This window comes from Urtica dioica, chromosome 5 (assembly GCF_054948205.1).
Source record: "Urtica dioica subsp. dioica isolate 48M chromosome 5, U.dioica_male_clone48M_v1_H2, whole genome shotgun sequence".
NCBI classification, from domain to species: domain Eukaryota; kingdom Viridiplantae; phylum Streptophyta; class Magnoliopsida; order Rosales; family Urticaceae; genus Urtica; species Urtica dioica.
Window position 1 is genome coordinate 29,906,099 of NC_142760.1, and position 23,201 is coordinate 29,929,299.

General features: G+C 38.8%; 2 protein-coding genes across 2 annotated transcripts; both read left to right on the plus strand.

The window, feature by feature from the left end:
- The first annotated feature begins 1,317 nt into the window (after positions 1 to 1,317).
- LOC149397801 (uncharacterized) lies at positions 1,318 to 1,650 on the plus strand. The gene has a single exon (XM_089614361.1). The coding sequence runs from the start codon at positions 1,318 to 1,320 to the stop codon at positions 1,648 to 1,650; it is 333 nt and encodes a 110-aa protein (XP_089470487.1).
- A 17,536-nt stretch (positions 1,651 to 19,186) lies between these two features.
- On the plus strand, positions 19,187 to 22,694 carry LOC149397802 (protein LATERAL BRANCHING OXIDOREDUCTASE 1-like). Its single transcript, XM_089614712.1, has 4 exons — positions 19,187 to 19,479; positions 19,944 to 20,176; positions 21,023 to 21,356; positions 22,296 to 22,694. The coding sequence occupies exons 1-4, from the start codon at positions 19,315 to 19,317 to the stop codon at positions 22,530 to 22,532; spliced, it is 969 nt and encodes a 322-aa protein (XP_089470838.1). The 5' UTR covers positions 19,187 to 19,314; the 3' UTR covers positions 22,533 to 22,694.
- The last annotated feature ends 507 nt before the right edge of the window (positions 22,695 to 23,201 follow it).

The window sequence follows — 23,201 nt, forward strand, 5'->3', positions numbered from 1 at the left end:
TGGACAAGAAGAAAGATAAGGTGGACGAGGACAAACCATCAACATCGATCGCACCATCTCCACGTCCGCCCCCGATCGTGCCTCCGAAGCTGCCGTTTCCTCAACAACTCAAGGATGAGAAACTCGATAGGTAGTTCGGAAAATTCCTTGATGTGTTCAAGCAACTCCGGATCAACGTCCCGTTCGCCAACGCCCTTGAGCAAATGAAAAATTCCTGAAGGACATTCTCTCCAACAAGCGAAAGATCGAGGATTGTAGTATAATCACCCTCATCGAAGAGTGTAGTACCATCATTCAATGCCATACTCCATCTTCCAAAAACTCGACATCGGAGAGGTGAAGCCAACGAGGATCATGCTTCAAATGGCGGACCGATCCATCAAGTATCCACGAGGGGTGATAGAGGATCTCCTCGTTAAAGTCGACAAATTCATCTTCCCTGCCGACTTCGTGGTGCTTGATATGGAGGAGGACCGAGACATTCCGATCATTCCTTGTGACTGGAGGAGCTGTCATAGATGTCCAAAAGGGAAAGCTAAAGCTAAGGGTACAAGATGATGAGATCATCTTCAACGTCTTCAACACCATGAAGTACCCAAGAGCTAACGATGACGTGTTCCGGATTGACATGTGCAACTCCATCATCTCCGACTTCTCTAACCGATCCGAGAACCCACTCGAGATATGTCTCTTGAACTCATTCGATTTTACTAACGATTCTGCACGGACTTGATCGTGTGGCGGTGCGTGCCCGGAGATGAGATGAACTCTGTCATCTGACATTGTCATGACCTAGAATACGGCGGTCACTTTGGCCCAAATCGAACGGCGGCAAAAATCCTCCAATGCCGCTTCTATTGGCCGACGATCTTCAAAGATTGCTGCACATTCATCCTCTTGTGCGATCGGTGCCAACGAACCGGAAACATCTCCAATCGCATTGAGATGCCTCTCACCAACATCCTCGAGATCTAGCCGTTTGATGTTTGGGGGATCGATTTCATGGGCCCGTTCTTGTCTTCCTACAAGACAAGTACATCCTCCTCGTTGTGGCTTATGTATCAAGGTGGGTCGAGGCCAAAGCTACACCAAAAATGACGAAAAATGTGGTTCTCAAGTTCTTAAAGAGTATCTTTACGAGGTACGACACTCCCCGAGCCATTATTAGCGATGAAGGCTTCCACTTCTGTAACAGGCGATTCGGCGCCCTCCTCGCCAAATATAGCATCACTCACCGGAAAGCTTTGGCCTATCATCCTCAAGCTAATGGTCAAGCGGAGGTCTCCAACCGAGAAATGAAACAAATCTTGGAGAAGAATGGTGAGAGCCTCGTTGAGGGATTGCGCGAGCGAGCCTGACGACGCACTTTGGGCTTATCGCATCACGTTCAAAATGCACATTGGTATGTCTCCCTACCACTTTGTCTATGGGAAAACATGTCACTTGCCGGTCGAGCTCGAACACAAGGCATTATGGGCTATGAAGAAGCTCAATTTCGACTACAAGGCTTTTGGGCAACAACTTCTCCAACTCAACGCCCTCGACGAGCTCAGAAACGAAGCCTACGAGAATGCCAAAATCTACAAGGAGAAGACGAAAGCTTGGCACGACAAGCACATAATTCGGAAAGAAATCATTCCGGACCAATGAGTTCTCCTCTACAACTCGCAACTGAAACTCTTCCCCGGAAAGTTGAAGTCGAGGTGGTCCGAACCATTCGAGATCGTCCAAGTTTATCCTCATGGCTGGGTGGAACTGAAGAACCAAAGAGACAAGCAATTCAAGGTCACTGGGCAATGGATAAAACCCTATTTCGGAGGCGTGTTCGAGAGCAAAAAGGCGGTCACTCTCGTCGCCGCAATTCCATGAAAATCAGTACCCCGTCAAGCCTTGACATTAACTAAAGCAATGCGTGGGAGGCAAAGCACAAAATTTTTTTCGTTGCAATTTTTATTTTTTAGTTTATTTTTATGTGTTTTCGTCCTTTTTTTTATTTTGTGAGAAGTTTTAAATAATTAAATAAAAAAATTGAATAGTACGCAGTGCGCAAATCACCGCGATGTAAAAATTACATCTCAACTTTTCATCGTCGCGGCGCGCACTGTTAAAAAAAATTAAATCACGGGACGCGCGTGGTAACTTGTGCGCCACGAGGTTCCGGGTCAGACCCGATTTTGAGGCTTTTAAAACACACTTGAGCGAATTTTTTCATATTCCTTCACATATTTCCGAATTCTCTCCAACCCCAAGTTCTCCTCTCTCGATTTCTACGAATTTTTGACTAAATCAACTATTTTTCTTCACCCAAATCATTCTTAACTTGTTCTAATATTGATTGTGTGTAAGAATCTTTCCCTTTTTGAAGTATTTTGTGTGTTCTCCATCCTTTATTCAAGACACTCGAGGTAATACTTCTATACTCGAATTTGTTGAATTTTTGGAGTTCAACGTGGATAAATTTGTGTGTTTAGGAGATGGATAACACAATGGGCTGAATTGGTGTAGGATTTTGTGCTTAGATTCATGATTTCTTTAAAAATTTGCACACCAACTACGTGTTCGATAAAATACCCGAGAGAGATAGATTGGTTTAAATCAGAATTTAAGAGAAGGATTAAGATAATAATTGTTAATGCGGGTTGTGTGTGTTGTTTTGTGCTTCATTTGTGGCTTTAATAGATGGCGTCACGTGCTTCATCATCCCGACAACCATCAAAGCATGCCCGAGAAGTCTTTCCTGCTCTCCCACGTTCGACCGACATCAACGAAGGCGCCGAGAGAGTGTGGGACTTGATCGCAAACAAGGGGCCGAGCGTAAGCTCCAATTCAATGAGTGATGCGGCAACATGCTCTGGCACATCAAAAGCCGGAAGTGGGAAGCGCTGGTGGATATTAAAGAACAAGAGGCAATATAAGTCATTCGAGAACTTTATGCCAACCTCTCGGTGACGTCCGGGCACATAGTGAAGGTTCGAGGCGTCTTGGTGAACATCTCGCCGGTGGCCATAAACAAGTTTCTCAAAGTGCGAGTGCCTCAAGAAGACGAGCTTTTCCCGAGGCTCACAAACCCCACTTACGACGAGTGGCTTCGCACTCTCACCCACCTAGGTGCGACATACATAATAAATAAGGGAAACCGAGCCTCAGAACTGGACTACCTCGGCATGAAGGGGCTAAACCGATTCGCAAAGGCGTTGAAGTATTTTATCTGCATCAACACCTCCCCGAAATTCCGACCGCATCAAGTCAACCATGAGCGTCTAGCATTCCTAGATTGCATCACTCATGGCTGGCCGTTCAACGTGGAAAAAATAATCCACGACCAAGTGGTCTTTTGCGCGAGCCGATCGACAAGTGTTCTCCTAGGCCACGGTGGGCTCATCACCGCCATGTACATCAAGGTGGGCCTCCGCATCTCTTCCTCTAAACCACGTTGGCCACTCGGCAATCCACTCACGGCCGATTACATCGTTGGCCTTGCATAATGGCCGCACAGAGACGCTCACCCGGATGGATGCGGCTTCATCAGCATACCCGACCGTTTCTTGAATCCGGAGGATCCAAACATCATGGCGTTTGAAGATGAAGAGGATGAGGAGGACTCGAAGTACAATGAAGCCGCGGAGGATAGCGACAACGAGAGCGAAGAGGCCACACCATCACAAGGTCGAAGGGGTCGAGGCAAGCCTTCACGCACCAACGACTAATCGTACGAGGACATGCTAACCACGATGACGCGCCTCGCTCAAATTACATGGGCCTCCGCTATGATTACCAAAGCCTCGACTGCAATTATAAAGGCCTTCAACACGACTACCAATGTCTCCGACATGATGACTACTCCATCGGCGAAAGACATAACGCGGTCGGCGGTTTCCTCAATGCCTTTGACCAACGCCAAGTCCAACAAACCAAATTTCACCGCAATGTCTACAACGTTTGGACGGCCTACCAAGCATACACACCACCGCCCAACGCGTCCACCGGCCCCTTCCCCGACATGCCGATGTACCCGGTGTACCCACCGGAGCTCATGAAGCCGTACGCTCAAATCTTGCCGTGGTACCCAAATAACCACCCACCTCTGCCACCCGAGGATGACGGCAACGAGTAAGGGAGTTCGACCACCCTCGCAAGATAAGTACTCTTCCACGTTTTTCTCGTTCTACATTGAGGGCAAAGTAGATTCTAAGTTTGGGGGGTAATGATCTTTGCGGGGGTTCACTTGTATATATATTGTGTTCATTTTTTTTCTTCTTAATTTTGGTTGATGATCATATGTTAGAAGGATGTTTAGAGTGTTTTTGTCAATTGTGTCCCAATGATACCATAAGGTGCTAGTATTTTTCAAAATTTGAGTCAATTTTGAAACCGAAACATGTGCTTTATTGTGATTTGAATGTGGTTTGTGTGACACAGTCCTAGTAGTGGTCCTCCTATATGCACACAAGCCGTCCCGTGGTTTGTGTAGTCCTTAGAGGTTCGATCATGTTTTTAAATGACTTTTAGCTCACGAACACTAAGAACCGCTCTAGCCCTCTTCGAGGCGAAATGACCTGATACGAATCGAAGGAAGTGATTTCGGCCTTCATTTTGTTAGCCACTTCAAGCCAAAAAACCATCTAATAACATCCCATTTAAGCACCCCTTCAGAAAAAGCCAAACACTAATCCTGTTCGTTACTTAGTCAGAAAGTGCCAGGCCGATAATTTTTGAAATCCGACAAAGAACCACGTTAACTTAGCGACTCTTGTACGACTTTGAGTGAAGTTTTATTTTGGGTTTTGTGCATTATAAAACAACTAGTCTCTATGTTTTTTATGTTTACACTACGCCGGTGATTCTTATCTTTCGTTTATTGATATGGTCTTATGTAAATTAAAAAAAAAAGAAAAAAAAAAGAAAATATTTATTTTTGTTTTTCTTGTTTGGCATGGTGTTGAGTTTTTTAGAGGCTAGTTCGTTAGAAACAAACCCGAGTTGAGTTGAAGTTTGGGGGGTTTCGGGTTCGAACACGACTAAAGATAGGAAACATTCTCGAAAAGCCAAAAAATTATGCCAAAAACGTGGGAGGAGAGAAGTGAATGAAAACATTGAGAGAGTGAAAGTCTTTGGTGAGATTGGAGTCGCGAAGGTTAACGTTTAAGCCAATTTTCTTCCTTATCTTGCCGTTGACCCTAGCCTAACATTACAAGCCGACAAAGCCCTATTGATTTCTTCGGTATGTATTTGGCATTAATGGAGAGTGAGCGGCGAAAATCATTATGGTGTTTGATTCATAATTCCCATTTTACTTGAGCATTTGACATTAGAGAGTATGAACGAAATTTTTTATTTGACCGCGATCTTTTCAAGACAAAAAATTCCACACACAAGGACATCAATTGGGAGAGGTTTTTTTTTTTTTTTTTTTTTTTTTTTTTTTTTTTTTGCATAAAGACCATCTAGTCACTCTAAGTTTTTTTTGGTTTAATTAATGAATTGACTCGTTTGCGGATATTGTTGATAGGTTTAGGCACATAACATACACTCGAAACGTTTGCTAAATTTTGTGATCATTAGTCGTTTTTAGTATAGCTTCTTTGGGTGAGTTTATTATTAGGTTTTGTGTTTTTAATGGTTATCGCGAGTTTTTGCAACATATTTCAGGAAAATGGTGTGATTTGAGAGACGACGCCTATTTGATAACAAACATAAGCTTTTATGATGAAAAACGAGTCAAAATGAAGCAAAGAAGACTTAAAAGACGAACTCTGGAGTTCCTCGCGTCGAGACAAAAAATCCTCGCGCCGCGACCTTCTTTCGGCTTTTGGCGGAACTTCTCCAGTAGACTTCCTCATGCCGCGACCTGCATTTCTCGCACCGCGACCTCCTCCAGAAGAAATCTCGCGGCGCGCGTATCTTCGATTTTGATGTATCTACTTTCCGTTTTTGAAGATTTTGGGCCGAATCAACTCAACCGAAAGCCCATTTGATTTGAGCTCCGAAAATCACCATGTTCCTACATAAACCGCTCATGTAACCTAGAAACACACCTTTTCTTTTATTTTCAATTTCTTTATTGCTTTTAGGTTGTTTTTGAGAGCTTTGCTGAGAGAGAGAGCATTATTTGTTGGAATCGACAACTCCGGCGAATCACTTGAACTCACCATTTTTTTCTCCTTCTTCCTTTACTTTTATTTTACTAAAAATTGGCCACGTAAGCCACCTAAACTATATGAATTGTAAATTAGCCAACCTTTAGTAAATATTTTGTAAATAGCCAATTTGCATACGTGGCAGCCTATTAACTACCTTTTTTTTTATATGTTTGACTGGGTTAAATAAGTCTTTTACTAATCTGTTAATAAGTTAACTTGGCTATTTATAAGAAATTAACCAATGGTGGGCTATATCCAAATTCACTATAACCGTGTGGCTATATAACTAAATAACCCTTTATTTTATTGTTATCTTTTAAATCTTGTTGAGCATCGTTTAATTTCAATATGAATTTCTTTTTGCTTCCTATGCTCATCTTGTTGCTTTTAATTATTTTGCTTAGCGTTTTGATTATTATGGATTTCATTAGCAGCTAGATTCTTATGGGATTACGATGTAGCTACGGTTGAAAATGGAAAGGGAATTCGTTAGGTTAGATTATGCTTGTTTGCTACATCTATTAAAATGATTGTCATGAATCATGCTTAATGCTTTCTAGTGCTTGATCACCATTAGAACTATTGTCTAGGATTGTTTATTACTCGAGAGAGAATCGATAATCGTGCTTTTATTCATGGCTTCATAGTTGATCATAAGTTAGAAAATCCAGGCAATTTATGTTATCGTTTGAACTCTTGATTTATTGCGTGTGATTGTTTTAATAAGATTAGAAACCGATAGGATAATAATATGTCAATTGCATAGGTTTGCTAGATCACGCGAGAGAGGCTTGTAAATAATTTTGATAGAGTAAGATTAGCGTTTATAGAAGTAGATATGTTGTTCGAACCGAAACCCCCTGACCTTGTTAGCTCCGGTGAAGTCGTGACCCCTACCTTCTCATCCTTGCATATCTCGTATTTAATTCTCTATTTTAATTTTGTTTACTTTAGTTCTTCTCAATTACTTAGAGTTAATTCGCATCAAGTTTTAAGAAATCGCCTTTTTCTAGTCTCTATGGGTACGATACTTGAATTTACATTCTATATAACTTGAGCGACACACGTACGCTTGCGTGCGCAAATTATTTCGCAACAACTACCATGTGTAGGGTTTGTGGCGCATTGAAAAAGGATTACAATTTCTGAAAACTTGGGATCGCCATAATGACATAACTAAAAGGAGTGATCGAGGGATTTTAGCCAAGTTCGGATTTTTTGACCCTCAAAATGACATTTTGTGTTTTTGGTGTTTTTTTCGGTTTTAAGTTTTTGAGTTTATTTACTTGTGCTGATTATTATGCTTAATGTCGTCAGTTAAAAAAGTTTACCTGAAATTCACTTATAATGTAAGAAATATTTTTCAATCTAAATTAGCAATAAGGCGCATCATCCCAACCGAAGAGTGTTGAATTTGGATCCCCTTACCGTCAAGGGTGATGTATGTGGTTTTTGTCTTTGCTTAAAAATATAAAGTCTTGATTATTTTTAAAAAATTTGAACTTAAAATTGTTTATTAATCGTCACATACCCAAGTTGGAGCTGACGTATGTACTTGACCGAATATATAATAAACAAAACGTATTTACATAAATTTACTTTCCAAAATTTTCTTCCGTAACTTGTATTTCCATTCGTAACGTTACAACTTACATGTGGCCTTTTAATGTGTAAGAAAATTTTCAGAAGGGGGTAATTTGTAAATTTTTAAAGTAAAATAAAAATAATTAAAAAAGGAAAAAAAAATATAATTTTTTTTACAGGGCCTGAAGGCACTAGCTTCCTCCGTCCCTCCACAAAAAATACGCCTCTCGAATTAAAAGGCCTAGAGCTATTGCTTAGTATCCTAACCGCTAATTTAAAGCGTAGCGTAGCTAATATATTTAATAACAGCTCTAAGCTGTTTGAAATGATTCATTAACAGGTCTATTGAACGTGATAATTAATTAGATATTTAAATTTAGATGGATTCCGAATGGTCAACTTGATCGGGCCGATAAAGACCATAGGACGGGAGATTATTTTAGACAAGTTTTCAAAGTAGACTGATAAGTGTTCCACGTAGAAATTTTAACAGACTTGTTATGAAGAACCATAAATCGAACAATTTAAATTTGGCGGAATTGGACTAACAAAATATAAATATCTGGAGCTAAAATGTCTACTACCATGTCCCCACTTAGGGAAAAATAGAATGATGGATTGACATGGAGAGATTTTTCTTTAGAAATAAATCCATTATCTTGTTTGGTAGAGAGGAAAGAAAATAAATTGAAAGGATTAGGATGGATTCCTTTCCGTGAGACCCACACAAAACAATCCCTTCTAAATTAGAAGGATTGTGAAAGACGAAAACAAAAGATGAAAGAAAATTTCAAATATAACATTTAATATTCTAATTATTATACAAATATAATGACAATTTAGTAATTTTAATATATAAAACACCAATCATTTCTCTCTACTATACCAAACAAAAAGGTGGATTCTAATCTTTCATCACCCTATACCAAACAACTTGTTAAAAAATTATAATCCATCACTTTCCTTTCATTTCTCTTCCCTCTTATTTAATCCATGCACATTTTTCTCTCCTTCCTACCAAACAAACCCTTAAAATAAAGTGTTGACTATTGATATCACTTCAAAATTCCAAAATTTTCTGTCCTTTTAGATTCATCAACAAATATGCATAACCAAAGATCGGTTATATAAGGGAATGAAATAATAATTTTTTGAATGTTTGTACTCATTACCAAAATCATTAGTCTACAGAAAAAATAAAAAAAGAAAAAAAGTAAATTGTCTAGAAAAAGAGCTTAAATTCTTAAAACATGAATAGTTCAATTGGTCAATCCATAAGCTACAACAACTTTACTCTTAAAAATAAACAATAAATTAGATATATAAGACAAAGACTGTTGTGATACGATTATTGCCAAGATCAGAACTAGAAGCCTACCTCAAGGTCGTCAAAAACTTATAAATTCAGTTCGACAAGTTTGAACGCACTCGAATTCCTAGTGGCGAAAATACCTCTGCGGATGCCCTCGCCGCTCTAGCATCCACTTCGGATCCCAACCTCAAAAGAATCATACTAGTGGAAACAATAAAATAGCATTCCATAGCCATTACTGTTAACGCAATATAGACTATAGAAAAATGGTTTTGGAGAGAGGAAATCTTCAATTTCACAACCATCGATACAACCCCACCCGATAAACAATCACGAGGCAAACTCAAACAAAAAAGTGCGAGATTCTGCATCATCGACGATATCATCTTCAATTGAAGTTTTTCGAGCCCATACGTCACATGTGTCGGAGTGGCTGAATCTCAGCATATATTCGCCGACGTTCATGAGGGAGAATGCGGAATTCAGGCAAGAGGTCGAGATCTCTCGCCATCAAAATAAAAAGACAAGGATACTTTGGGCCCAAAATGCTTGCCCGAAAAACACTCGAGACATTGCGATCAGTGCCAACGACACGTTCCCAACATCAGACAACCCGCCAAAGAGCAGTCATCGATCACGGCCCCCTACCCCTTTATGAAATGGTCCATAAATATCGTGGGTCCAATGCCTACCGCCCCGAGCGGACTGCGTTTCCTTTTAGTCCTGACCGACTATTTCTCGAAGTGGGTCGAAACGGGCGCCTACGTCTGGGTAAAAGACTACGACGTGCAGTCTTTTATCAAAAAACATCGAACTATGGAAGTCAACCCCAAGATACCATCAAGGAAATGGACATGCCGAAGCCGCAAACAAGACCATCGTCAGCTCGTTCAAGCAAAAGCCTTACATCCAAGAAAGAACGTTGGACAGAGGAACTACCCAAAGTACTTTGGGCATATCGCTCAAGCCCATGACGATCAACTGGCGAAACCCCTTCTTTTTAGTACATGGCGTCAAGTCCATAATCCTAATCGAATACAGCGTACAGTCTCTAAAGACGACGCGCGCTCACGAAAAATGAAAGTGAGAATGATCAGTCGCTTTGAGATTCCCTTGACTTCGTAGAAGAAAAAAGAGAACAAGCACTGATCAGGCTGTCGTAATATAGATAGTCAGTCAAAAAATGTTACAACAAAAATGTGAATTTGCGAAAGTTTGATATCGGGGACTTAGTCCTTCGAAAAGTCTCTCAAAACACCGCTGAGGCTAACATTGGAAAATTCAGTGTGAACTGAGAAGGACATTATCGGGTTACCAAGGTCGCCCACCCCGAAGTTTACGAGCTCGAGACGCTTAGTGGGACGCCCTCTTGAGATTGTGGAACATAATCAACCTAAAAAAATACTACTGCTGAAAACAGTATGAATCGAACTACAACTACCTTGATATCTGCACAAGGGTACGTAGGTAGCCTAAATCCTCAGGCACAACCCCTCATCTAAAAAAATACCTTTTCATGGCGCCAAAGTCGAATTCTAGGCCATTAAGGGCTTAGAAGCTTGCATCCTGTCAAACAGCCGAGAACCGTTCCTCGGACTGATACAGTTTGCAAATATCAAATGATGACTGGTAGGAAAATTGAACTCCTAGCTCATCTAAAATTCGATCATCTCCCATTTTCATGAGGCATAAGGGGTAAATTGATCTACAATCTGGATCACATCGAGATGGACATCCAAATCACCTCGACTACGATCTTTAGCTCGACAATTTGGGGACGAACCAAAAAGGCCATTATAAAAAATTCCCTAAAATGCTTGCAAAGTCTCATTCAAGGAAAAGACAACATATTTTTTAGCTAAATATCGAATTCTCATATGTTTTTGTGTCGCTGAATACACTTTGGCTTTCTTTTAAATAAGAATAGTTTTCGGATCATTCCTTAAACCAAGAAAAAAAATAAAACCAAAAGTAAACATCCATTCAAAAGCATAGAAACATTATAAATATCAAAGCAGATATAAATAAGACATGCATAGATGGTCCTACAAAAAATAACAACAAGGCTGCCCTTGAGAATTGTTTCAAAATACTGAAAATAAATGCCGAAAACAAACGGTCCCGAAGATGAAAAATATATTAAGAGTCTGAATAAATTACTGAAAAGAATTATAATTACTTGCTTACAAAAATCACTTAACACTTCTTTCTTCTTCATTTCTTCTGACCAGCTGCGATGCTGGTGGCGGCGTCAACTGTTGTCAATGGTGCCCACAAGAAGAGTTGTAGTCTTTACTTTTATACATTTGATGTAATAAAGTCTCACGAAGACTCTTTCTTGTAATTGCTTATTTATTAATAAAAAGTTGACACGTTCATTCATTATTCCTTGTCTGAAGCTTTATGATAAAACCTCAGTCTTTAGTCTATAAACAAACCTAACAACATATGAAGAGACAAATGTAGATTTGCATGAACAAACTCTTCATGGTTTGCTTAAAACAATATATTCGCAATCTAAGGATCAAAGGACTATTGATCTAAGTACGATTGTTAGGAGAATACATGATGTCTGGTTATAGGACATTGAGAGTTGGAGACTCTATAGTTCTTCAAGGTATCTTCCGAAGGTACTGAATTGACCAGTGCACTTCTAAAGACAAGATAAGAACAAACCATTTAACCTCTTAAGTCTCGAAGTCACTACGTATGAATTGCATCATGCTTACCTCAATCCTGAAATGAGGCATGTCATTTCATAGCTTATGTATTCTCGTTTGATTAAGTCAGAGTTCGGATTCATTATGTGATACTGAACAAGACCTATTGGTGAAGTACTAAGTTGTGAAGATGTCATGAGTAACTTTATGAAGATCTCATAGGTATGGAATTCATGTACAAGATTGCTGAAATGCAATGTATATCACCTCATGCTTTGTTCCTTGGAATGTGAATAAATGAACTGGTCAGTGTCCAAATTGAGTGATGACTCATTTGGATGAAACAATGTGAATTGTTAGCTCATCGTCAATACATTGTTTCTAACTTATTCACAAGCGAAAAATGAGTTGAGGAAATAACAGCTAGAAGGGTAAAATGGTAATTTTGTAAATCCCGACTAGCTGATGATATTCATGAAGGGTAAACATAGATAATATTCACTAGATCCACTCATCATAATTTAGTTGAATTCTTGAGTAGAAAATAAATTCATTTGAACCGAGAGATTCTCAGTGTCAACTCTTTAGTGGAGTCAGTTTACATTAAGCTAAACTTGGAAAAGGTTTGTGAACTTTTGAGTCCAAGTATTTTAGCTCAAGCTTTGTTCATTTGGATCCATGAGGTCACTGTCACAAATCATATCGAGTAGGAATAGTTAAACTAGAAGCTAAGTCAAAACAAGAACGAGACAAGTTTTACGAAAATTATCAAAAGGGTATTTTTGTCTTTTTTGACATAGGACAAAATGAATGTCAATAAACTTTTTGACATTGTCATATGATGACAAATGAAACTTAAACCACTCGGCCATGAAGAGATTATTGGGCCTTGAGGATTAATTTCATTTCATAGAATTTTATTTGAAAATTCTTAATGGGCCTTTCTTATGTTGTCATGAACAAATGAAGAAACATCTAGAAGCTCCTTCTAGATGCACTATGGCCGTCCAACCCAATAGAAAAATGAGAGATTATTTTGTGCATTAATGTATAAAAATACTTGCCAAAATAGAAAAGAGGAAACAAATTTCCTCCATGAGGAAAGAGAGAATTCGGCCAACAAGCAAGGAGAGAACAAAAGAGGAAACAAATCCAAGCCTTCTAGAAGGCATTATGGCCGCGTGACTCTAAGGGAAAAAAGGGCAATTTTTCTCATGAATATGCCATATTCTATAGAAGAGGAAACTACCTTATTGAAGGTAATCTATCCCTTATAAATAGAGGCCACATTCTCATTGTTTATTCATTCCAAAGTTTTAGAGATTGAGAGCTTTTCTCTCTAGACTTGGCCGCCCCTTCCCATTCTCTCTCTAAGTTTTCTTTCATTTTTGTTTTGGCACCTAGGTCCACATTTGACCTAGTGTTTTAGCTCTTCGACTTTGAGACTTGTTCTTGAGTCGTTGTGTTTAAAACTGCCCACACACTAATTCCTTTCTTTCTCGAGTGATTATTGTGATAGAAACTTTCGTGGTTGCTCGAGTTCCCAAGGAAAGAAGAGAGACGTGCTGCGATGGGAGACGAACGTTTAAACCTTCCTAAAGTTTATCAACGTTCAAGCTTCTCAAAGGTTAGTAAACATATAATGCTCGTTTATAGTTTTAATTCATATGTACTTGCTCTTTGTCTAGGTTAGTAAAAACGTTTTACTTGTTTTAAAGAAAATTTTTAAATTCTGCCGCTTGCTCGAAGCGTTAAATCTTTTCTTAACCCTAGATCAATTTCAACATCAAGTCCTTGGCAATTGCTTCTTCGTCTCATTCGGAGATCCCGTCGAGCACGCTCATCGTTTGATCGAGTATCGTTTAGTGCTCGTCAATCGATAAATTGGGGTCGACTAAGGACTCGGGAACGTCATTGGGAGACGAATCTGAATATAACGTGAAAGGCACGTCCTCGGTCTTCAAAATGACGATTTGATTGAGATCAGGCTGAAACACTTCTTTATCCGCCTCCGGCACTTGAAGGAAGTTGCCTTCATCGCCACAAGGACCACCTTTCCCTCTCCGCCTTCGACGACCTCCTGGTCCGAGCAAGCTCGGCCCTTGCCTTCGACAGCTCAGCCTCATATGCAACCACGGCGGCCGAAACTTTGTGGCCTTGTCCGCCACTCTTTTCGTCCTTCTCCATCTGGGAGTACACCCGGGTCTAGTTATTAATCTTGTCAAGTCGATCCTCGAGATCAAGTTGGAGCACCTGGTTATTGAGGGAGAGCTCGGTCCCTTCTTTCCTCATCCTTTTGATGACCCCATCCTTGGTCGCGAGATTGCCTTCGACAATCTTGAACTTCTCCTTCATGGCCGCGAGCTCAGCCTGGAAGGATTCGGTGTTCGCATGCACCTTGGAGATCCTCTCGTACTTCGCCTCCGAGTCTCGGGCGCGACCTTCGTACATGGCCATGCCCTGGTTGAGCTAGATCGACATCTGGACAAAACGTAAAAATAAATATTCAAGACTAAAAAGCGCAATCACTTAGCCGAAAATGTATTAAAAAAAAGAAGGAAAAACTTACTCCAATGGTGTACCCCGCCATACGACTGTACCATGCGGGCTCAAGCAAGCCCAATACCTTATGCAGAGGCATCTTAGAAATGGCGAGCTGATGAAGCAAGCCAGCTAAGGAGTAAAGGTCATTAATCAGCTTATGATCCTGGTTGAAGTGAAAGGCGATCTGATTCTCCTTGTGAGTTTTCATCCGACGCGGGAGGGAGTCAGGCTGAGATTCACCTCGAATGCGCGATAAGATACCGCCTTTAACGAAGTCCACTGCCTTTCCATTTTTCTTCCTGACGAGCTTGTCATCTTCTTCTTTCTCTTCCCCGGCCGGTTAAGTCTTCTTCTTCTTCTTCTTCTTCTTCTTCTTCTTCTTCTTCTTCTTCTTCCCCCTGGCTTCTTTCTCAGCCAATTCGGGTGCGTATTCTTTGAGAATCTAACCTGTTGGCGTCATCCTTTTTCTAGACGCCTCCGGGACTCCAGCGCTATCTTTAGCGTGCCCCGCATCGGTCGCAGGGTCATCGGTTCCCTGAACCCTTTCTCCCGAAGTGGCTTTGTCACCTTCCGCATCGGTCGTATCTTTCATGGGAAATAGTTTTGGAGTCCAACTAGATCAACGAAATCAGGGCCTTGGCGGCAACACGCGCCACCTTAACAGATACCCTCCTCTTGGCCACATCGACCGAGGTCTTGGATGGAGCTGCCGCCGAAGTCGAGGCCGCCACCTTGATCTTCTTCCTATCCTTGCGAGCACTGACTTGGATGTTCATGTTGTCACCGACCTCTATATAGAAAATCATGAACATTAAGTCACCAAAAAAGAGAACACATAATGAAACAAAAGTTGCGAGGTCAAACTCACTTTCTTCTTCTTCGTCCTCTTCGATGTCGGGAAGGAGGAGAGTTGGCCAAAGTCTGTCAATGTAAGGTCGACTCCCACCTCGGTCGAGATGGTGATGAGTCCAATCACGATTCGGACAAAGTTTGGGCACATCTGGACGATGGTGATCTTAAGGAACCTAAGATAATCTAGAAAAAGAGATGGAATAAAAAATTTGAGGCCAAACGTTTCAAAATAAATGTCGTAAACACAACAGAAGTTTCTAATGAATGTACCCGCCGTCGCTCCTTGAGGGGGTGTCAGAAGGTGAATCTCCCGAGGGATCTGAAACTTCTTATGGAAAGATACCAGGTCATTGGAAGTAACCAGAGAAAGGAGATCGTCGTTCCGATCTGCGACCCTAAACGAAGATCCTGGGTTGGGCTCTGAGTCCAACGTGGTTTCTAGGTTACTACGCCAAGACGAGCTCAAAATAGAAGTGAAAGACACTAGACAAACTGAAAAGATCTTCCGAGAACTCAAACCGAACTCAAAATATATTTAAACGAATTCAAGATATCTCCGAGAGAGATAAAAGCAATAAAGTAAAGCGGTGAAAATAGGAAAGTGAGAGAGACTTACCCGAATTTCCTTCGTCCAATGAATATAACAAGTAAGTTTGAAATGATCCTTCAAAATCTTTTATTGGGAGATAAAACCCACTTCCCGAAATATTTTCATCATAAAAATCAAATCAAATTTTATCCCTCTGATGGTGTGGAAAAGCAAACTGACGCGTCAAAATCGATTTGACTTCGATTTCGTGGCATTGTAGCAAGGCGACATGTTTAAAATACCGTGTGAAATTGATATTTCGAAATATTAGATTCCCGCCACATAATTCGGACGGTCTCAACCCCTATTATTCTTCAAGTATATTTAATATTCTTAGATTATTAATACAGTGGGGGCCGATTGTGGGATTAGAGTTCGACCCAAATGAAAATTAGATATTGGGCCGCTTAACCCAAAATCGAAAGGGCCCATTTAATAGAAAATAAAATAAATAATTAATTATCGATATTTAATGATTCGAAGAGCTCAGCTCACCTTCATAACGAATCCCGACGAAGTCGGAGTCAACGTGGACGAAGTAATCTCGCACGTAAAATCGGCGGGTTGGCGATTTCATCCAAGCTCATTCAAACGAGAAGGCGACGTTACAGCATGCACGTATCTCCGAAGATTTTGCATCTCGTCACTATATAAATTCCTTCTTCCAGAGAGAATTTAGGCGTCATCGAATACCATTCTCTCTCTATATTTCCATTTTTCTGAGCTCGTCCTTTGTGTTCTTATTTGAATGAGCTCGACCATTGTACCCAAGATCGAATTATAAATAAAACTAATTATTTCTTCGTCGTATTTATTATCGTATAATTAATATTTGTTTCTTATACGAAGTCTTTCTGTGATCCACATTTAAATTAAAATCGAATCAAACACTTTGCACACTTTAGTTTTCTTCGTGATTGTTGACGCTCAGAAACGACATCAACAGTTGTGCTTGTTTGTGTGTTACGGACAAGTAGATTAATATTTAAGATATCTAGATTCATACTTTAGATCCTAAATATATCAAAGGTATGACTTGTTTGATGTATGCTTCTAGGAATATTGACATCTATATTACTAATTTGAACTCACCATCGTAAATTTAACATATGTATTACTTATCGAGGTGCGAACACCATAATACCCTTTATTTTGAATTCTTATTTTAAAAAAAAAATTAAACTAAACTAGCTTTCGGAAATGGAGATATCTCAAACCCACAATAGCACATCTTCCTCTTTGCTTCTTCTTTCTCACGAAACCACAAAACTAACAGACCGAAAACGTAAGTGAACTTACCGTTCTTTTCCTATTCACTTATTTGTCATCACAAAGCTTTTCTCATCCTTGACACTACTCTTCTTCGACACTCACAAAACACAATCGTAAACTCAATACCCAAACACTCAACCCATAAAATGACGAAGCTAAACATCCAATAAAGCTAACCCATTTCCAAGCGAGCACAGTTCGACGAAGCCCATGGCCGGAGGCTTCAAAGTCAAAACACCAACGTCTTCGAGGAGAAAGGCTTCTGCTAAAAAATCTTTGGCCGTGAAACGTGGAAAAATGCAAGTCGGGCCATCTAAGTCTAGGTCCACTGGGTCTAGTCTACTAGGGCTGTGCAAAAAAAAATTGAAAATTAGTAAACGAATCAACGGTTTTTTAAACTCCGGTCCGGTTTAAAAGAGTTTTTGCCTAATCCGGTCCAATCTATTTTTTGGACCGGCTTCAAAATTTTAGAACGCGGTTTAGACTAGAATAGACTTGCCATAATTAAAAAAAATTAATTCTGACTTAACCAACTAATTTAGGCTGGACAATTATATTTATGTTAATAATAATTTTTTTTCTATTTATTGTTATATTTTTACAAAACTTATAAACAAAATACTTAGAATTGTTTAAGCCAGACCATATCATTCTCAAACAGATTGATCCGGTTTAGTTTATTTTTTAAGAAAGCCCGGTCTAATAAATTTCAAGCTTTTTAAAATCATCCGGTCTAGTTTGCAGACTGATTTTAGTTCGGACCGGATCACGCGCACTTACTAAAGTTGTCCAACGAACGTAGCATCCCAGCCATCAAGTTTCAACTGTGCACTGTATTAAAAAACGGTAATAATTTATGGCACGGACCACGATTTTTGACGATCCACTCAGAGGTTGTCAAGTGTCCACCCAAAAGTGATAAACATCCACGTGTTAAATGCTGAGTGGATCGTCAAAAATCGTGGCCCGTGCCAAATAGCATTACTCATTAAAAAATTAATTTATGTGGTTGTGTTTCAAAAAAAAAAAAAAAAAAAGGTGAAATTAGCTGTTAGTCTCATCATCCCAACCGAAGAGTTCTGAATTTTGGATCACCTTACAATCAAGGGTGATGTATGTGGTCTTGGTCTTTGCTTAAAAAATGGTATCTTGGTCATTATTTTTAAAAAAAAAAATTGAACTTAAAAATTGTTTATTAATCGTCACATACCCAAGATGGAGCTGACATCTGTACTTTGACTGATTATAACAAAAACGTATTTAAATAAATTATTTTCCAAAATTTTCTTCCATAACTTGTATTTCCATTTGTAAAAATCAAACCACGCGTAGATTTACGTGGCCTTTTAATGCGTAAGAAAAATTTCAAGGGGGTGAATATGTAAAATTTTAAGGTAAAATAAAAAATATTAAAATAAAAAATATTTTTTAAAAATAGGCAAAAGGTTTTTTTTCTTTGAACCGTGGGCGGAACCACGGGAAAGATAAATTAAAAGCCCTCACTTAAATGACGGAGGAATACCGTGATTACATCAATGACTAATACCACGGAGATCGTTCTCGGCTTCCCGAACAACACAAGGGGGGGCCGAGTCCAACCACCGAGCGCCCGAATCAAAATTTAAAGCATAACTAGCAAGCACATTGGTCGCTTTATTACAACCACGGGGGTGATAAACAAAACTCAAGTTTTCGAAATTAGGTATAAGTAAGAGAATATCGCTAATGATCGTACCTAATTTCCGTATGAGGCGCGTCAAGATTACGAACCGCCGAGATGACTTCGAGACAATCGGATTGGATAATCACATGATGCCAACCCATGTCAAGAGCAAAAATCATACCTTGAAGAATCGCCGAAGCTTCCGAGACTGGGGGCGAGAGACCAAAGTGGATAACTTTAGTTTCCAATCCTAAAATCTCTCCCTTATCGGGCCTGCTCAAATATTGTGACGATAACTGCTAATTAAATAGTAGCTAGAATATTTAATAATAGCTCTATTGAATGAGAGCTGTTGGAAATGATACAGTAACGGCTCTATTGAACGTCATAATTAATTAGACATTTCAAATTGGATTTATTCCAAAAGGTCAACTTGATCGGGCCGATAAAGACCATCGGACCAAAGATGACTCGGAATTGGAGTAATTAAATATAAATATCTGGAGCTAAAATGTCTATCTACCATGTCCCCACTTAAAATAAGATGTTGACTATTGATGTCACTAATTTCTGTCCCTTGTAGCTTCATCAACGAAAATGCATACCAAAGATCGGCTATTTAAGGGAATAAAAAAATTATGAATGTTTGTACTTATCACCAAAATCACTAGTTTGACTAAAAAAAAAGATAAGGAGCTATGGAGATCGTAGAATCAGAAAACTGTACTATTGAAAGAGACAACTCCGATCTTCCAGCGATGGACATTCCTATTATTGATCTTGCTCTTCTCGGGTCTTCTTCCATCTCCGGCGACGAACTCGTAATTCTCCGGTCAGCTCTCGCTTCATGGGGTTGTTTCCAGGTTGGAGAAACCAAAACTCTTTTCTTAAATTTAAGTTTTTTTTTTTTGTTTCTTACACTTGGGTATTTTGTTCATCTAATGACATAAGAGATATATTTCGTTATACTTCCTTTTCTTAAGAGTTGAATGATTAATATATAATTGAAGAATTTTGGGTAGAAGTCCAATTATCAATCTGTACTTAACTCAATGGCCATAATTTTTCATAATTAAAAAATATTTTGTCTCTCTTTTCACTTAAATACATAATTCATGATCTGCCACCATTTTTTAATGAACTTGGTAACAACGCGAAGCTCTCGACAATATAAATATTTTTGATACGCCTGAAGACCTATGTCTCTTTAATTAATTGTGGTTAATAAAAAATACACTAAACTAGTTATTATAAAATAAATAAGCGAAACGAAACTTGACTTTAATCGAGTTAGTCCTATGTAATTTTGTGTTATGTATGTGCTTAGGCAATAAATCATGGTATGACACAAAAGCTTTTGGATGATTTGCGCAAAGTGAGTAAGCAATTTTTCGAGCTTCCGTTGGAAGAGAAAGAGAAATACCCAAGAGAATCAAATGGCTTCCAAGGCTATAAAAATAATACGGATACTATGGAGAAACAAGAAATGTTAGCCCTTGCGGTGCACCCTGAAGATTTGCGCAATTTTAACCTTTGGCCGGAGAAGCCTGAAGATTTCAGGTGATCTTAAATTGGGATTAATGCACTTTAAATATATTTTGTGTTCTAATTAAAATCTCATACACAAGTCTACCCATATATAATAAGATTTTTGATGAGTAAAACAAACAATACTCGGAGATTGTTTATTCACCAAATGGTGTCATATACAAATGGGTTAAAGATTACAAGTGTTTCACTTCGCCCCCAGAGCTATAAAAACAACTGTCTACTGAAATGAGTTAAATCTACCTAACATACAGCCCATGCATTTGTTTTATTATTTTTCTCTTTAGGTTGCAAAAGCAACCATTTCGCTCGATTAGATCACACTACTAATAATTACAACAAAAACTCGAGATTTTACCTTGATTATTATAAGAAACAGCTTACTTAATTTCAATTTTTTCCGGGTAATGAGTAATGGATACATTTAAGTGAATTGTTTATAATTAACATAAAGCGCAAGTTGTATTAAACAGAGCTTTATAAACAGCTTCCTGAAGTTAAATGAGTAATATAGCTTACTTATTTTCACTATATTAGATTAATTGTACTTTCTCTCCCCTAAAGATAGTCCTTGTTTCCATTTCTACTTTATCACTTAATAGAGCCCAAAACAATAACAATTTTAAAAAAAAAATCAAGAGAAATAATTGTTTATAACTTAAAAAAAAAAAAAAAAAAAACTCATTTCATTATAGAGACTTTAGACACGTTATTTTTGTGATTAATTAGTTTGTTAAAAAAAAGTTCCATCACATGCAATTTTCACAACTGATGAGGAATTCATAATTTCTCCAATCTCTCTTTGATGAATTTCAAATTTAGCTCAAATGTTCTTTAGTAATTAGTGAGAATTTACAGGTCAACTGTAGATGAATATTCCAGAAAAATAAGTGAGGTGATTCAAGTGGTGTTAAAGGCAATGGCAAGGTCATTGAACTTGGAAGAGAATGTCTTCTTAGAGCAATACGGGGAGAGGGCAAAAGTGACGATGAAACTTGGCCGTTATCCTCGGAACACGGGAACCGATGATGATCTCGTTATCGGTCAGAGAGCACACTCGGACGGGTCAGCAATCACAACTGTTTTGCAGGACAAAGAAATTGAGGGCCTTCAGTTCTTGAAAGACAACCAATGGTTTAGAGCTCCAATTCTTGAAGAGGCTCTTCTTGTTAATATTGGTGATCAAGTAGAGGTAATATCTTTTTCTTTTCTTTTTTTAATGGAAGTTGTGACTTCATTAATACTCATCGCTCTTGTGAAATCAAGAGCTGAATTTCCATGGGAACAGACTGCTCATGAAATATAAAATCTGATAGTAAACTTGTTGCTCTCGCAAGAGAGTGTGCAACCGAATTTGCAGACCGATTAATTTAATATCTATTAATAACCTGTTATAAATGATATTTTGACCCATTATTTTAATTTCTGACCTATCCTTTAACTGTAGTTAAAAGTAATTTGGAAAAACTGATTTTTTTTAACCGAACGGTTAAAACACACACACACGCACGCACTCTCTCTCCGCTTATTTAATTGGAGAATTAGTAGACTAGCATTCTATGTGCTTACATTACATTGTGTGATGGTAAAAAAAAAAAAAAAAAAAAAAAAAAAAAAAAACCCTAGAGGGATGGAAAAAAAATAGCAAAATAAAATTAATTTATATTATATGGTTCTATAGGCAGATTAGTTGTGAATTACTGTAATCCTACGTAGCTATTTCAGAGTTTTGTTTTGTCACAATCCCCAAAACCTAATTCTATGTAATTTGGTCTTTCATCTTCCTCAACCGAGTAGAGGGGGTAAAGTTAATATTTATTCAGATTTAGATTACAAATAAAGATAATAATGTTAATCCTAAATCCTAATACCCCAGACCAAGCTATACAACATCAATTAATACTGAAACCAGTATTGCCTTCCTCTTTTAGAAGGATATAATCAAGGAGACCTTATTTATACTAAAATTAAACTAAAAATAAAAAATGAAAATGTAACCACTAATATTTTCTTAATTTGGAAACATAACAATCAATTAATAAATTATATATATATATATATATATATATATATATATATATATATATATATATATATATATATATATATATATATATATATATATATGCAGATATCAAGTAATGGGATATTCAAGAGCTCAGTGCACAGAGTTGTGACAAACAAAAAGAAAGAGAGGCTTTCTGTGGTTTCGTTTGTTGTCCCGGAATTAGATAAGGAGATCAAGCCGTTCGATGATCTCATCGATGAATCGAGACCCCGATTATACAAGGCCATCACAAACTATCCCAAAATCTATATTGAGAATGATAAGCAGGGAAAGAGGCCAATTGAGGAAACAAAAATTTGATACTTAAATATGATCTATAATCAATAAATATTCTTATAACTTTTCAAGAATTGGCATATTTTATTTAGTTTGGAGTGTGGTTTTGTAATGCTAAACAAAATTTGATTTTGAATTACTGAATTGAGTGGTTTTCTATCTTGGGTCGAGAGGTTTCACACTTCATTAGTTGACTTTGGTAAAGTGTCAAGATCGATAATTTTCTTGTCAATATCCCAAGTTTCGCTGAGGCGATCTTGAGCATCCCGTGTGGTGGAGGGGGTATTCCTGACGTGCTTCGCTGGCATTTCATTGAGAACGGAGAGTACTCCGTCAAGAGCGGTTACCGTGTTGCGATGGAGAGAGCCAGTACTCCGGCCGCCAGCTCTTCAGATCCGACGGTCATGGAGAGGTGGTGGACGAAGTTCTGGCAGCTGAGAGCCCCTCCTAAGGTGAAACTCTTCTGTTGGCGAGTCTGTTTAGGCCAGATCCCGGCCAGAGCAGTCTTAGCCAAGAAGAAGATCACCTCTGACGACAGCTGCCCGGTCTGTCAGGAGGCGAGAGAGACTGTTTTCCACGCGTTTTGGGGTTGCAGGTGGAGCAGGAGAGTCTGGAAAGAGGTGGGCTTCGGCCACATTCTTCCGCCTTTCAGAGACGGCGATGTCTTCGACGCTATCCTCAGAGCGACGGAGA

Coding starts and splice junctions, on each gene's coding strand:
- LOC149397801 (XM_089614361.1), top strand. CDS start 1,318: ATGGTGAGAGCCTCGTTGAGGGATTGCGCGAGCGAGCCTGACGACGCA.
- LOC149397802 (XM_089614712.1), top strand. CDS start 19,315: ATGGAGATCGTAGAATCAGAAAACTGTACTATTGAAAGAGACAACTCC. Junction 19,480..19,943: donor CTTCATGGGGTTGTTTCCAG/GTTGGAGAAACC, acceptor GTATGTGCTTAG/GCAATAAATCATGGTATGAC. Junction 20,177..21,022: donor GAGAAGCCTGAAGATTTCAG/GTGATCTTAAAT, acceptor GAGAATTTACAG/GTCAACTGTAGATGAATATT.